At 48.1% G+C, this 13,462-nt stretch overlaps 1 protein-coding gene across 4 annotated transcripts; it reads right to left on the bottom strand.

The window, feature by feature from the left end:
• Positions 1 to 4,151: 4,151 nt before the first annotated feature.
• On the bottom strand, positions 4,152 to 8,486 carry C8AH17orf58 (chromosome 8a C17orf58 homolog). 4 transcript variants are annotated; one of them, XM_059269782.1, is made up of 4 exons: positions 8,411 to 8,486; positions 6,207 to 6,665; positions 5,921 to 6,115; positions 4,152 to 4,559 (listed from the first exon to the last, which is right to left on the bottom strand). In XM_059269782.1, the coding sequence occupies exons 1-4, from the start codon at positions 8,484 to 8,486 to the stop codon at positions 4,369 to 4,371; spliced, it is 921 nt and encodes a 306-aa protein (XP_059125765.1). In that variant the 3' UTR covers positions 4,152 to 4,368. The 4 variants fall into 4 exon arrangements, with proteins under 4 accessions (XP_059125765.1, XP_059125766.1, XP_059125767.1 ...); XM_059269783.1 differs by having other exon boundaries at positions 5,921 to 6,112; XM_059269784.1 differs by lacking the exon at positions 4,152 to 4,559 and adding an exon at positions 5,672 to 5,760 and having other exon boundaries at positions 5,885 to 6,115.
• Positions 8,487 to 13,462: the final 4,976 nt, after the last annotated feature.

Below are 13,462 nucleotides of genomic sequence, written 5' to 3'. Positions count from 1 at the left end.
ACAGAAAGCAAATGTTCCATGTTGTAAGCACTGTGCTGATGCAAGAATTCTACATTTTAATGATAGAAAGTGATTCTGCATCTAGCCACACCGCAGTATTCCTGTACTATCTCTTCATATATCTCGGTATATATGGGCTCAGTCACGTCAGCTTGTTGCAGCAAGAGCTTTCCTACCTGTAGGCAATAGATTGCTATGTTTTTAACAAATTGTAGCAAATTCTAAATAATTCTTTTTGTACGTAATAGGACATTTCATCCTAAAAAAATAAATAAAGTAATGTTTTTGACATTGGATTCTGTGCAGTTTCTAATGAAACAATGGTTGGTTGGTTCACTGTTTGATACATTTTCTGTAGCTGTTGGCATTGCCAAGTTGTACAGAATGGGGGGTGGGCTGTGGATTTCTGAGACTGGGAAGATGTTAATTTCATATTGTGTACTTAATGGTATAAAGACTTTTGCAATTTCTATCACCATATAAAGACATTTTATAATTTTATCAGACTATAGAGCTTTAGTCTTTCAAAAGGAATTTTTGAAAAACGTACATTCTTATTTCACAAGCTGCTTTTCTATGAATCTGATTTGAGGAACTTCTGCTACTCAGAGAAAAGTTAAACTGTTCGCTTTGGCGGCCTGAGTGGTCCGATGCACATTGGTGATGTGGTTAGGATGTTTCTGCCCAGGCTTCGCACCTATAATCTGTACGTTCTTTGCTTTGATAGATTTCTTTGGCTAAAAGTATTTTTAGCATTTCCTGTGCTTCATCTCCAAATTCACAATTTGAGACCATTTCATAAGAGATATTTTCATAATGTCTGTAAGGCTTTTTTCTCCTGAGCAAATTCTTCCGGGTTTGTATTACTGTCCTACAGTAGGTCAACGAAATTGTGATCTTTTGGAGATGTTTCTACAGTAAAAATGACCTTTTTCTATTTGGAGTGGCCTGGAGTGCTGTGTAGGAACCCTGACAATGTGTTGCTGTTTGTAACCTTTCCTCTTACGATCTGCAAATAAAACTTCTTTCCCTGTCTCTGTCCATTTGTGTCAGGTCAGATCTTGGTTCTCGCGTTTCTAATTGATGTAAGAGCCAACCTGGTGGCTGTACACTCAGCCTGATAACATTTACTGTGTGCGTGCGTGCGTGCGTGCGTGCGTGCGTGCGTGCGTGCGTGCGTGTGTCTGATGTCCATGGGGATCAGAAGAGGATATTGGATCCCCTGAAACTGGAGTTTACTAAGGTTGTAAGCCACCAGGTAGGTGCTAGGAACTGAACCCAGGTCCTCTGCAAGAGCAGCCAGTGATTTTTAACTGCTGAGCTATCTCTGCAGCCCCCGTGGTTCACTCTTGTCCCGGTGGAGGCAGATCCCCAGCAGGGCCTTGAACTTAGGAGTGTCATTCTCTCCTGAGCAAGGTACTGGCTGATGTGTCCATGGAGGTGGGGACAAGGGGAAGGGGTATTCTAGTCATCTGGTGTAGTTTGAGGAATTTTTAGATACATAGAATGAGATTCTGGGAAAGATATTTCTGAGAATAGTATACCCCTTGATCCAGTGTAAACCAAACTTCAACTAACAAAATGCTGTATTTTCAGAGTGGAAGAGACCACGCACTAGAGAGTGCCCTGCCAGCCGTAGGCAAGAAGTCTTGCACATGCATTCACCTGGTCACCTTAAAAATGAGTTCAGAAGAGAATTGCATAATGCCATATGATATTCAGAGGCAGTTTTTAAAACTTAGTATCACACACACCAGGAGGCAGGAGAAGGAGGGAGATTGTCTTATAGACCTTTCCCTAACAAAAGAAAACCATGTCCTTTTCCCTTCTTGAATCCTTGAAGTACCAGCTTAATTTGAAGGACAGATACTGTTGAATTACCTTGAAGGCAACTGGGTATTTTATTGCTGGGGACTATTGTGTATGTACATAAACACAAAGAGCCTTTTTGTCTTTGCAGCACTGACCCATGTACTGGGGGGTGGGATTGTAGAATCTATCAATGGGACAAGAGGATTAGAGACAACAATGATTTGCTCATTAAGTTTTTCTATAAAATTAGAAATTGCATCCAAGGTCCTGTGTGAATGTGGAAAAAGTGATTCTTCCAACCTCTTTGCTAACCTGGAATCTCCAGGGTTCTTTCTGTCTCCTTTTCCACTCTCCAGCCCACCACTCACTGGCCGTAACCGAACCTCACTAGCCTTGCCTTGTAGACCCAGTCTTGAGTGGTGGCTTTTATTTTTTATCCCGGCAGTCTCTACAACAAGTGGCCTGCATTTCTGCAGTAATCCCGACCTACAAGTATATTGAACCTGTGGTCTGACACTGGTGTTTTTATGTGTATGTGTCTTTCGGGAGGTGTGTGCACAGGTGCCCAAGGGGGCCAGAAGAGCGTGCCAGATGCCCTAGAGCTAGAGGTACAGGGGATTGAGAGCCACGGGATATAGATGCTAGGATCTGGACTCCGGTCCTCTGTAAGAGCAGCAAGGATCTTAACAACTGTGCAATCTTTCAAGACCCCACTTTCCCTTTCTGGGCCAGAGTCTCTTGTAGCCCAGGCTGGCCTCACACTATGTAGCCAAGGATGACCTTTACCATCACCCTGCCTCTACCTCCTGAGTAAGCATTATAGGCTTACTCTACCATCCTTAGCATTCAAAACAAAAAAAGATTTTAATGAATTTGGGCACGTTTCATCTTTGGAAAATTCTCTAACGGACCAGCTGGGAGTGTGAGATAGTTGCAGAGAGTCTGCAGTGAGTGCCCTTCGTTGGTTCGTGAGCTTGAGTATAGGGCCAGCTGGCTTCTACAGCAAGTACAGGCCCAAAAAAGTCCCTTCGTAATGCTTTACCACAAAGTAGAATCTTTCAGCTTTATTTTACTCATGTTTCCCATGTCTGAGGCTAAAGAGGCAGCAGTTACCATACTGCACATAGCTCCCCCGCCCCCCAGACAGGCTGTCCTGGAACTCTGTAGACCAGGATGGCCTCAAACTCACAGAGATCCGCCTGCCTCTGCTTCTTTAGTGCTGGGATTAAAGGTGTGCGCCACCTCCCCCAGCAGCATGTTCTTCTTTGAGACAAGGTTTCCTGTAGCTCAGGTTGGCCTTGAACTCTTGACGCACGCACGCACCCCTCCCTCAGACATCACCACATCTGGCTACACCTTGTGCCCTAAGCTATTGCTGCTGGCTTCCCAGTCAACTCTCCATGTTCCTCTATCTTCCCTTTGACATTCATCTTTGTGTGTTCCGTTCTCACTGTGGCTCTGGCTGGCCTGGAAGTCACAGATAGCCACCTGCCTCTGCCTCTGCCTCTCCAGGACGGGGACTGAAGGTTCGTGCATTCTTAGCGTCTATTCTGAAATTAACTGAAGTACAGCCTGACCATCTGAAAGAAAATCAGGATGTCCTTGTGGACTTGAGGATAAGGTAATTAAATTGAGCTAGTGACTGAAGGTTTTTCACACATAACGAAATGGCTCCATGAAACTGGCCTGTGCACTGATCAACACTGTTTTCAGGGTTTGGGAAGTAAGCTTGAGAAAGGCTTTTTCTCAAATCTTTAGGATCACTAAGGAAAAGAAAGAAAAAATAGCCAGGTGCATCCAAGATCTGATTTCAAGGCAAGATTTACTGCTTTACAAACACAATGGTGATCCTGAGTCCTAAGAGAAAAATGACATCAGATACACCAGAAAATGTGCTGGAATAGATGCCAGTCTGGTACAAAACAAGGTATTCGGAGCAGGGGTGCATGACAGTGCCCAGAGTTACATCAGGAACACTCTTGGAATGATAGTTCGCTTGAATTAGCCCTTGAAACATAATTTTCATACTTAGCCTGGGTTCTGACCCTAGTGTATGATCTAAGTGACATTTCATATGTAAATGAATTCTGACAGGGATGTTTACTCTCATGTGTGGAATTTAAAACTCGATGCTTTAAATACAAAATCTTGACACATGATAGATACTATTCAAAGTTGTATATTTAAATTCAAGAAATGTTTTGTGAACTATTTCTACTAAAAAAAATATGTATTAAATTAAAATAACTTAAAAACAACACGAAGTGGTGTGATCTGTTGACCTGGCAGGTGAGGGGTGTGTGTGTGTGTGTGTGTGTGTGTGTGTGTGTGTGTGTGTGTGTGTGTGTGTCACTGTAACTTTCCCACTGTGCTCTGGAGCATACCTTGTCAGCGTTTTGTAAATAAAGTGTCAGCTTTAGAGCTAAGCTGCACAAGTCGTTCTTAAGGTGTGGGCCCAGTTTCAGACAGAAGGACCCCCGCTGTGACGAACCACCTTCTGTGTCTTCCTGCTGAGTTCCAAGTCTCTTGGGACCCACAAGTGCCAGGCTGGTCTGTTCACATGCACTGGGTGTGGGTGGCACCTCGAACTTGCCACTCCCGTTTTCGGTTAAATCTTTTCACGTAGCTGCTGCTACCCCTGAGCAGTCCGTCTCCTGGCCGCAGGCGCCCTCTCAGGACCTGGAGCAGAGCAGTAGGGAGCTGCCGTCTCTTATGGTAGATGTGGCCCATCACAATATACCGGCTTCCTAAACAAAAGAACCAGAAGAGAAATGGTGTCATTTAAATGCCAAGAAATGTGAAATCTAAGCTTGACTCTATCTTGCTATGCATGTGGCAACTTATCTAACCTATAGGCAATAGGTGGACAATCTAAAGGAAAGATAACCTGCAGACAGCCAACATTACAGAACAAAGCCCTGTCTGCCCCAGAACATCTCTAGGAAGAAATGAGAACAGGTAGCTCCAACACTACCACCAACCCCAAAAAGGCCTTTCTCAACTCAGTGCTGTACAGTTGAGTTCCTGATTCACCACTCTTGAAAATGGTGTTTTGAGGCTGGAGAGATGGCTCAGCAGTTAAGAGCACTAGAGGTCCTGAGTTCAATTTCCAGCAACCACATGGTGGCTCACAACCATCTCTAAAGGGATCTTCTGTAATGCAGGCATACATACAGAGTACTCGTAAATAAATAAATGCACTTAAGGGGGGAAAAAAAGGAAATGGTGTTTTCTCATGAATATGTGTCAACATACCAGTGTTTGGGATGCTTTGGTTTGGGTTGGTTGGCTGGTTTTTAGAGACAAGGTTTCTCAGTGTAGCCCTGGCTGTCCTGGTACCAAGCTGGTCTCAAACTCATGTAGATCCACCTGCTGCTGCCTTCCAAATGCTGAGGCTCAAGGCATGTGCCATCATGCCCAGCGTTTTTTTTTTTTTTTTTGTATGTTTGGTTTTTTTTTTTTTTCTTTTGAGAATGTATATTAGCCAAAGCTGACCTTGAACTCTATATGTGGAGGATGACCTTGAAGTTCTGATCCTCCTGCCTCCAAATCCCTCCTGGGTATTGGAGTAGCAGGTGTACACTATCAATCCTGGCCTATTTTGTACCAATCGCTGTTCTTATCTTTATGGGAGAGCTGAAAGAGAGCTGAAATGGTACTGTAATCCAAATTCTATTGGTTACACTACTGTCCCACAAAGCTTGGATTGAGCCCTACCAGTATCCTAGCATGTGTTTAAGCAGGACTGCCATGAGTTCGAGGACAGTGTGGGCTCCATATCAACAGCCTATCTCATACAAATTCTGGGAGTGTAACGGATGGTGTGCTTGCCTGGCACGTGTGAGGCCCTGCTCAATCCCTAGTCTTTGAAACGGGGGTTGGGGGTTATGGTAACCAACAGAAGTTGGGCTGCAGCATTCAGGTCCCCAACAGCAGAATAAAGGACACATATGGCCGGGGGGTGGTGCACACCTTTAATCCCAGCACTCGGGAGGCAGAGACAGACAGATCTCTGAGTTCGAGGACAGCCAGGGCTACAGAGAAACCCTGTCTGGAGAAACTAAATAAAGGACATGTATGAGCTGGTCTTTTGGGTCAGTTTCGATACCAGGTTTAAGTTCTGGACACGGCTTATGGCAACTGGAGGAGTCCAGGGCTAGTATATGCACGCGGAAGAAAAAGCCGTCGGGAGTGATGTACAGGCGGCTCATCTTGTACAGCCCTTCGGGGTCCACCAGTAGAGTCACCAGCCGCAGGCCCGCGCCCAGCACGTCCACGTCGTGCACGATTCCATTCACGGCTGCTTTGGGCAAACGGGATTTGGAGAAAAGCATTACAACTAGCGCCAGGGTGGGGACGGGCGCGCGGGCTCCCGGGAGGGTGCGTGCGCTCACCGAATTCGCTGGCGCAGTAGGCCTCGCGCTCGTCCGCGTCCCCGCTGCAGGCGCGCGCGCACGACTGGGTCTCCAGCTCGGCGTCCTCGGGCGACAGCGCCCGCGGGCTTCCAGAGGGCTGCGCGGCGGCGCGCGGCCGGTTCGGGTGGGCGGGGCCAGCGGCGCGCGCGCCCTGGGGTCGCGGGGCCCGAGAGCGCGCGCGCCGCGGGGAGTCCTCGGGCGAGGACGCGCGGTTCTCCGCCTGAGTGAGGCGCGGGCCCGGGAGCCCTGCGGGCGCGCGCGCCGCATCCCGGAAGCCGGCGCGGTTGTCAGCTGGTGGCGCGGGCTTCCGGCGCCGGGGCTCCGGCCAGGCGCGCGGCCCTGCGTCCGCGGCTCGCGGCCGGCGCGCGAACTCGGGCAGCGGCTGCGCGTGCGGGCCCGGCGTTTCCCGGGCCCCGGGCTTTCGGTGCGGCGGAGGAGCTGCGGGAGAGAGCGAGGCAGTGAGCCCAGGGGAGGTGCGACGGGAGCAGAGGGACCTCGGAGCGAGCACCTGCCCGAGCCCGGCACGGCAGCACCACTGCCTGCAGCACCAAGCCTCGGCTGAGAGTTCGAGGTCAACCTGGGCTAAGGTGTCAAACTAGCCTAAGAATAAACAAGCAAACCAAGAATGGAGCCAAAGAACTTCGCCAAATCTTTACAAATTACAGTCTTCTATTCATTCTAGAGCTAAACACTTCGGGTAACATTGATTAAACTTTTGTCTTTACCCTTCAATACATCACACACACACACACACACACACACACACACACACACACACCTTTTTGCTATTTACAGTTTGTTGAGAGAGTAACAAGAGCAAGCCCCGAGGGGAAGCGTCTCGAGTTACACGTCTCTCCTAATTGTTTAAGCGCCCCTGACAACAGAACTATTTGGTTTTCCCATCCCTATTTACACTGTCATCTTGGTCTCCTGCGGCATCAAGCACTTGTGAGTGGATTTTTATCTGGCTTCTTGGACACCACTTACTAGTAAACAACAGCTTAGAAAGGGGTTTTAAGGCTTGGCTGGGAGGCAAATGTCCCTGATTAAGTATAAAAGCATACATTAGTTCTATTACCCCTCCCCATTAGAAAATCTCCCAGATAACATGAAGACAATTTTTTTTTAATTATTAATGATTTTCTCCAGCTCTGTGTACAGGTTAGTGCACAAACTTCAGCCAGCTTGAAATCTGGGCAACTTTCCATGCACAGTTACACAATATCACCCCCCCCCCCTCCAGCCAAGCCCTGCTTTTCTCTCCATTTGCATTAAAGAGCTGGTCTGCCCCTTGCAGCTTCGACAACACTTCATTTATCGGGATGTGTCTTGCCAGATGAATACTCGTGAAAAAGCAGCCTTCTCCCAGTGGGAATGGCTAGTTATACAGTTTGTTTTTGCAAAGCCATTGGTTCTAACTTCCTGCATTAAACCGGTGCACCGTGCACAGCCAAATAAAGTTCTGGTGGCTATCCAACTCCTGACTGTCAACTGTTGACCTCAACTGATTCCCCATTGACACCACCATCTGTTGTCATGGGGAAGATGGTTTGATATGTGGGTTAAATGCCACTGAAGTCCTTCAATTTCCATGTGGGAGGGGAAAAAAACACTGAAATAAATTGCCCGGTGAGGTGTGGAAGCTGTTTTTCCCAGAGATAGTGAACAAAACATCCTAACAAAAGCAGAACCGGGACAGCCTGATTTGTGCCTGTGGGTGCCTGAGTGTGTGTGTGTGTGTGTGTGTGTGTGTGTGTGTGTGTGTGTGTGTAATATCAAGGTTCAAGTATACCAGAAGCTATACCGGAGCTGCGAGGAGAGAGGCGGGATACCGGAGCTGTGGCACCATCGCTGGCCTGTGTCACCATGCCTAGCCCGGGAGCCTGTCCACAGCGAGCCGCGACCCCTTTGACACTTTCCCTCCTCTGCGATGCAGCTATTTAACATGCAAAGTTTTCTCCAGCCTGCCTGGCTCGCACGCGATCATTGCAGCAGCTGAACCCGCGTCTTTCCTTCGAAAAGGCTGCCAAGGAACACGAAATCTTGGGGGACCCTTGTCGCTGCTCGCTGGCACGCACGTAGACCCGGAGTCGCCTGTCCCGCAGGCTCTGACCCTTGGCTCGTCCCGCCCTGCATCGCGCCCTTTTCCCGGTCCCTGGGGCGCTGCGTTTCAGCGACCTCACCTTTTCTCTCCGCCACCGGGGTTTCGGGGGACCATCCGATGATCAAACAGAGAAGCCAGAGGGCTCGAGCTGTCATTTTTGTAGACAGGGTTCCCAGGGCTGGAAAACGCAGCAAGGGCTTTGGCTGGCTTCCTCTCCCCCCACCCCTTCTCCACACCCCCCCACCCCCGTTCATGCTAATGAGGGGCAGCCTTTGGGGAAACGGGCATCTCTGGCTGCACAGACCATTGAAAGAAAACCGAGCGGCGGGGATCTCGCCCTCTTCCCGAGGAGGGTCGGATGTGTGGTCCCGACTGGGATCTGTGGGCCAGAAGAACACACCACCGCCTGGAGCTCTCGCTCTGGATGGGTGCTGTGCTCGGCGGGAGGTGATAGGGCGAGGGGAGAGCGAGGTTTGGAGGGAGTTGAGGGACAGGATAAAGGAAAGTGAGTGATGAAGTCAACAACAAATAAATCAGTGCTTAGAATAGCTTGGGCTTGTGAAGGGGAGGGGACTCCAGATGACAAAAAAACGCATTCCAGAACGTGTGAGGCAATTGCCAGACAAACCAAGTTTGGCAAAGCTGTTGGACTATATGTGCAGTCTTGATACTCCAGAACCAGAAACGGGGCGGGGGGCGGGGGGGGGGGACCTTAACAAAATGGTTTTTCTTGCCAGCCCTGCCCTCCCCCTCCTCCCCCTCTTTCATCCATCCATCCATTGATAACTGGTATTCAGTTGACCAGATTCAAGCGTATACTGAATGCATAAAGATTGGCAACCCACCTTTCCCATTCTGGGGGCATCTCATTGCTTGGGGAAAGGCCGACTTTTTATTTCTAAGAAAAGCAAATTCCTTTCCTGCTTATGTCCCTCGATTGGTCGGGAGTTAAAGGCCCATTTCCTTCAGATGAAATAAAACCAGCATTTGCCAAGGGGAGCGTGAGGGGATCACGTTCCCAGAGCAAGTCCGAAGCCTCAGGAATCACATCTCAGTCCACAGCTTCAAACCTAAACGGAAGCGGGAATGCTGAGGTGAAGGGCTTTGTGTGAGATACACAGGTTACAGAGGGAAGGCTCCGAGTTCCGTGGCACTCACATCCAGGGGCCAGAAAACACAGTGCTGGTGTACTGAGTGGATGCTGAGGCCATGTTCTCAGAAAAGACTTATGTTATTAAAACATCTTAAATGGGGGCTGGAGAGATAGCTCAGCAGTTAAAAGCACTGATTGCTCTTCCAGAGGACCTGGGTTCCCAGCACCCACATGGCAGCTCACACTTGTCTGTAACTAGTTCCAGCTCTTCTGACACCCTTACACAGACACACATACAGGAAAACCACCAATGAACATAAATAAAAAAAATTATATAAATTAAAAGAAACAAAATCTTAAATGCCATATTCTGTAGGTCTTTGAAGACCAGTTATCTGTCTAAAATATATCTGTTTAATCTTGAAAACATACCTAACATGACTGTAAGTTTGATTATTATAGATAACTAACGACTAACCTACTTTTTTTTTTTTTTTTTTTTTTTTGGTTTTTTCGAGACAGGGTTTCTCTGTGTAGCTTTGCACCTTTCCTGGAACTCACTTGGTAGTCCAGGCTGGCCTCGAACTCACAGAGATCCACCTGGCTCTGCCTTCCGAGTGCTGGGATTAAAGGCGTGCGCCACCACCGCCCGGCAGTGGCGCACACTTTTAATCCCAGCACTTGAGAGGCAGAGGCGGGTGGATCACTGAGTTCAACATCAGCCTGGTCTACAGAGTGAGTTCCAGGACAGCCAGGGCTACACAGAGAAACCCTGTCTCCAAAACAAAACAAAAACAAAAGGAAAAGAGAGCTGGAAATGTTGGAGAGATGGCTCAGTGATTAAGATCTCTGGGTTCCCAGCACTCACTTGTCAGCTCACAGCCATCTGTAACTCCAGTCCCAGGGGCTCTGACATCCTCTTCTGGCCTCTGCTGGGACTGCATGCACGTGGTCCGCACATACATGGAAGCAAGACTGTACACACACAACTTTAAAAAAGAAAAAGGAAGAATAGCTTCTCCAGTCACACCAGCCTTGTGTACATGATTCAGTAGCTCCCAACTCAGGACACAGCCAGGCAATCTCACCTTTAGTTTCGCGTTTGGGTGCTCAGATTCTAGATGGGAGCTGATCTCACTTCTCACGCGCTTTTTTCCTCTTTTCCACACCAAGTGGAATTAGGCTTAAGCTTTCTCAGTTACAACCACATTTTAGTCATGCCTTCCTGAGACTACATTCAAGTCACCCAGATCCAGTTTGAGGAGTTGCTTCTGGAATTCTACTATGTTAGAAATGTTGTGAATACTCACAGCTCACACCCAGGAATACAGAGGCAGAGAGCGTGTCAAGATATCTCCCAGGGTTCCTAGAACCTCCCAGGATGGCACCAACTGTGAGAACTTCCCGGAATCCAAGACCAGCTCTTGGCCAGTATGCTGATTAGTCAAACCAGAGTCACCTGGGAAGAAAGAGCCTCAATTAAGGGGATCGCCTCCCTCGGACTGACCTGTGGGCATCTATGGTTCATTTTCTTGATGAACGACTGATATAGGAGGACCCAGCTCACTGGGGGGGGGGGTGTGGCTACCCCCAGGCAGGTGACCCTGGCTGTATAAGAAAGCAGGCTGAGCAAACTTTGGGGAGCCGGAGAGCAAGCAGTGTCCCTCCGTGGCCTCTGCTTCAATTCCTGCATGGAGGTTCCTGCCCTGAGTTCCCTTCATCATGGACTGTTACCTGGAAGTGTAAGATGAAACAAATTCTTTTCACCCTGTGTTGCTGCTTGGTCAGTGTTTTATCAAAAACAACAGGAACCAGACTAAAACAGGCAGTGTCTGGCTTGTAGCCTCATAAGCTAAGTGATAGAGCACTTGCTGAGCATCAGTAAGGCCCTGGGTTCGATACCCAATAATACACAGAAACAGTTCTTGCTAGCCATGGTGGACCATGCCTATAATCCTAGCACTGGGAGCAGAGACAGCAGGATTGCCATAGGTTCAAGGACAGCCTGGTTTACAAAGCCAGCCACCAGTCAAGGCTGTGTGGTAAGATCCCCGTCTCAAAAGAATAAGAAGGAGAGGAAGAGGAGGGGGAGAAATCTGCTAATGGTTGAGACAAAGCGTTCAAAGGGGTTGATCTACTTAGAATATCTATGAGCTTCTATTTTTATTTTATTTTATGTATATGGGTGTTGCCTGTGTGTATCTATGTGCACCATGTTCATGTCTTGTGCCTGTGGAGGCCAGAAGAGGGTATTGGAGCCTCCTGGAACTCCAGTTAAAGTTATGAGATGCCCTGCAGATGCTGGGATTCGAACTAGCGTCCTCTAGAAGAGCATCAGGTGCTCTTACCTGCTGAGCCATCTATCCAGCTCCAAATATCAGCTTCTTCATTTACAATGAGAAATGAACTCAAGCAGATTCCCTGTCTATAAGTAAGCCATACTGGGGGATGGGGCAAGCATGTAACTCCAGCACTCAAGAGGTTGAGGAAGGTTTAGTCCAAGTTCATAGCCAGCTAGGGCTACATAATAAGTCCAAGGGAGCCTTGGAATGTGTAATGAGACCCTGTTTCAAAAGAAAAGAAAATAGTTTTCCTTTCCATTGTCTACCCTCAAGGTGTTTCGTAATAGACCAGGGAGAACGGAGTTGCTCCTGTGCTTGGAATGTAAGGTCATGTTGGTTCTCATGGCTTCCTGTGTTCACCTGTGTGCTAATACTCTATTCCGGTCAGCTGGAAGAACCCTGGGGCCTGTTTTCCTTCCCCCTGATAATTTCTGATGTTTGAGTGTACCTTCTGCTTGGCAAATATTTGTCGAACGTGTATTATGTTCTGGGATTTGCCAAGGACTAGAAATGTCCCGGTTTCCTGAACTTTGTGGGTCATACCTGCACTTACAGTAATGAGACAGAGCAGCCCTTAGAGGGTCCCCCCCCATACCCCCTATAGCTTCAGGATGAGGCTGACCCCAACCCTCACAGCTTCAGGATGAGGCTGAGTCACCAGCATCTGAGGGATGGGATTTGAGCCATCTCATCACCTCTAAGGAGCAGAAAAAGTGCGATGGAGATTGAGTTTGGTCACATGACCAGTGACTTCATTAGTCACACCTTCTGAGTGGACCCACAGTGAAATCTCTAGGCTCTAGAAGCCCACTGAAGCTTCCGGATGATGAACTAATCGTGAAGCCGGTACTCAGAAATGGATTTTGCCTACTCAGGTGGAGTGGTGCACACCTTTGATCTCAGCACTTGGGAGGCAGAGGCAAGAGTTATCTCTGTGAGTTTGAGGCCAGCCTGGTCTACATAGTGAGCCCTTGTCTAAAAAAAAGAAAGAAAAGAAAAGAAAGAAATCACTTTTGCTAAAAAAGGACTAGCTTCCCACTCGGCCCCTGAAATAACCGGATAAAAGCTTGGCAGCCCTGTCTAGGGGTGTATGTAGGCCAGTTCATAGAGAGCATGTCTGGCATGCACAAAGGCCTGGGTTCTATCCCCAGCACTCTACACGACATGGAGTGATGGACCATGTCCCTAATCCCAGCACTCAGAAGAGAGCAGCGTGGCTGAGAGCCGGAGGACATCTTGGGCTACAGTGGGTTTGAGGCCAGCTGGGCTACAGGAGATGCTGTCTCAAGAAAAAAAAAAAAAAATCTGGGATTGGAGTAAGGAGGAGGGATGAGGAATGGAGGAAAGGCCTGGGAGTTAGGAGGAATGGGGAGGGTGGATACCAAAATTCATTGCGTGTAGGTTTGAAATTCTCAAAGAATTAATTTTTTTTTTAGATTTATTTCTTTATTATGTATACAGCATGTATGACAGCAGTCCAGAAGAGGGCACCAGATCTCATTACAGATGGTTGTGAGCCACCATGTGGGTGCTGGGAATTGAACTCAGGACCTCTGGAAGAGCAGTCAGTGCTTTTAACCTCTGAGCCATCTCTCTAGCCCTTAATTTTTTTTTTTTTTTCGAGACAGGGTTTCTCTGTAGCTTTGGAGCCTGTCCTGGAACTCACTCTGTAGACCAGGCTGGTCTTGAACTCACA

The sequence above is a fragment of the Peromyscus eremicus genome, chromosome 8a, assembly GCF_949786415.1.
Source record: "Peromyscus eremicus chromosome 8a, PerEre_H2_v1, whole genome shotgun sequence".
NCBI classification, from domain to species: domain Eukaryota; kingdom Metazoa; phylum Chordata; class Mammalia; order Rodentia; family Cricetidae; genus Peromyscus; species Peromyscus eremicus.
This window is presented reverse-complemented; position numbering and strand designations above follow the sequence as displayed.

What these genes read in the sequence shown, in the direction of transcription:
- C8AH17orf58 (XM_059269782.1), bottom strand. Translation starts at nt 8,486, where the DNA reads ATGACAGCTCGAGCCCTCTGGCTTCTCTGTTTGATCATCGGATGGTCC. An exon ending in CCCGGTGGCGGAGAGAAAAG is followed by an intron (nt 6,666 to 8,410) that starts GTGAGGTCGCTG and finishes TCTCTCCCGCAG; the next exon opens with CTCCTCCGCCGCACCGAAAG. An exon ending in CTACTGCGCCAGCGAATTCG is followed by an intron (nt 6,116 to 6,206) that starts GTGAGCGCACGC and finishes GTTTGCCCAAAG; the next exon opens with CAGCCGTGAATGGAATCGTG.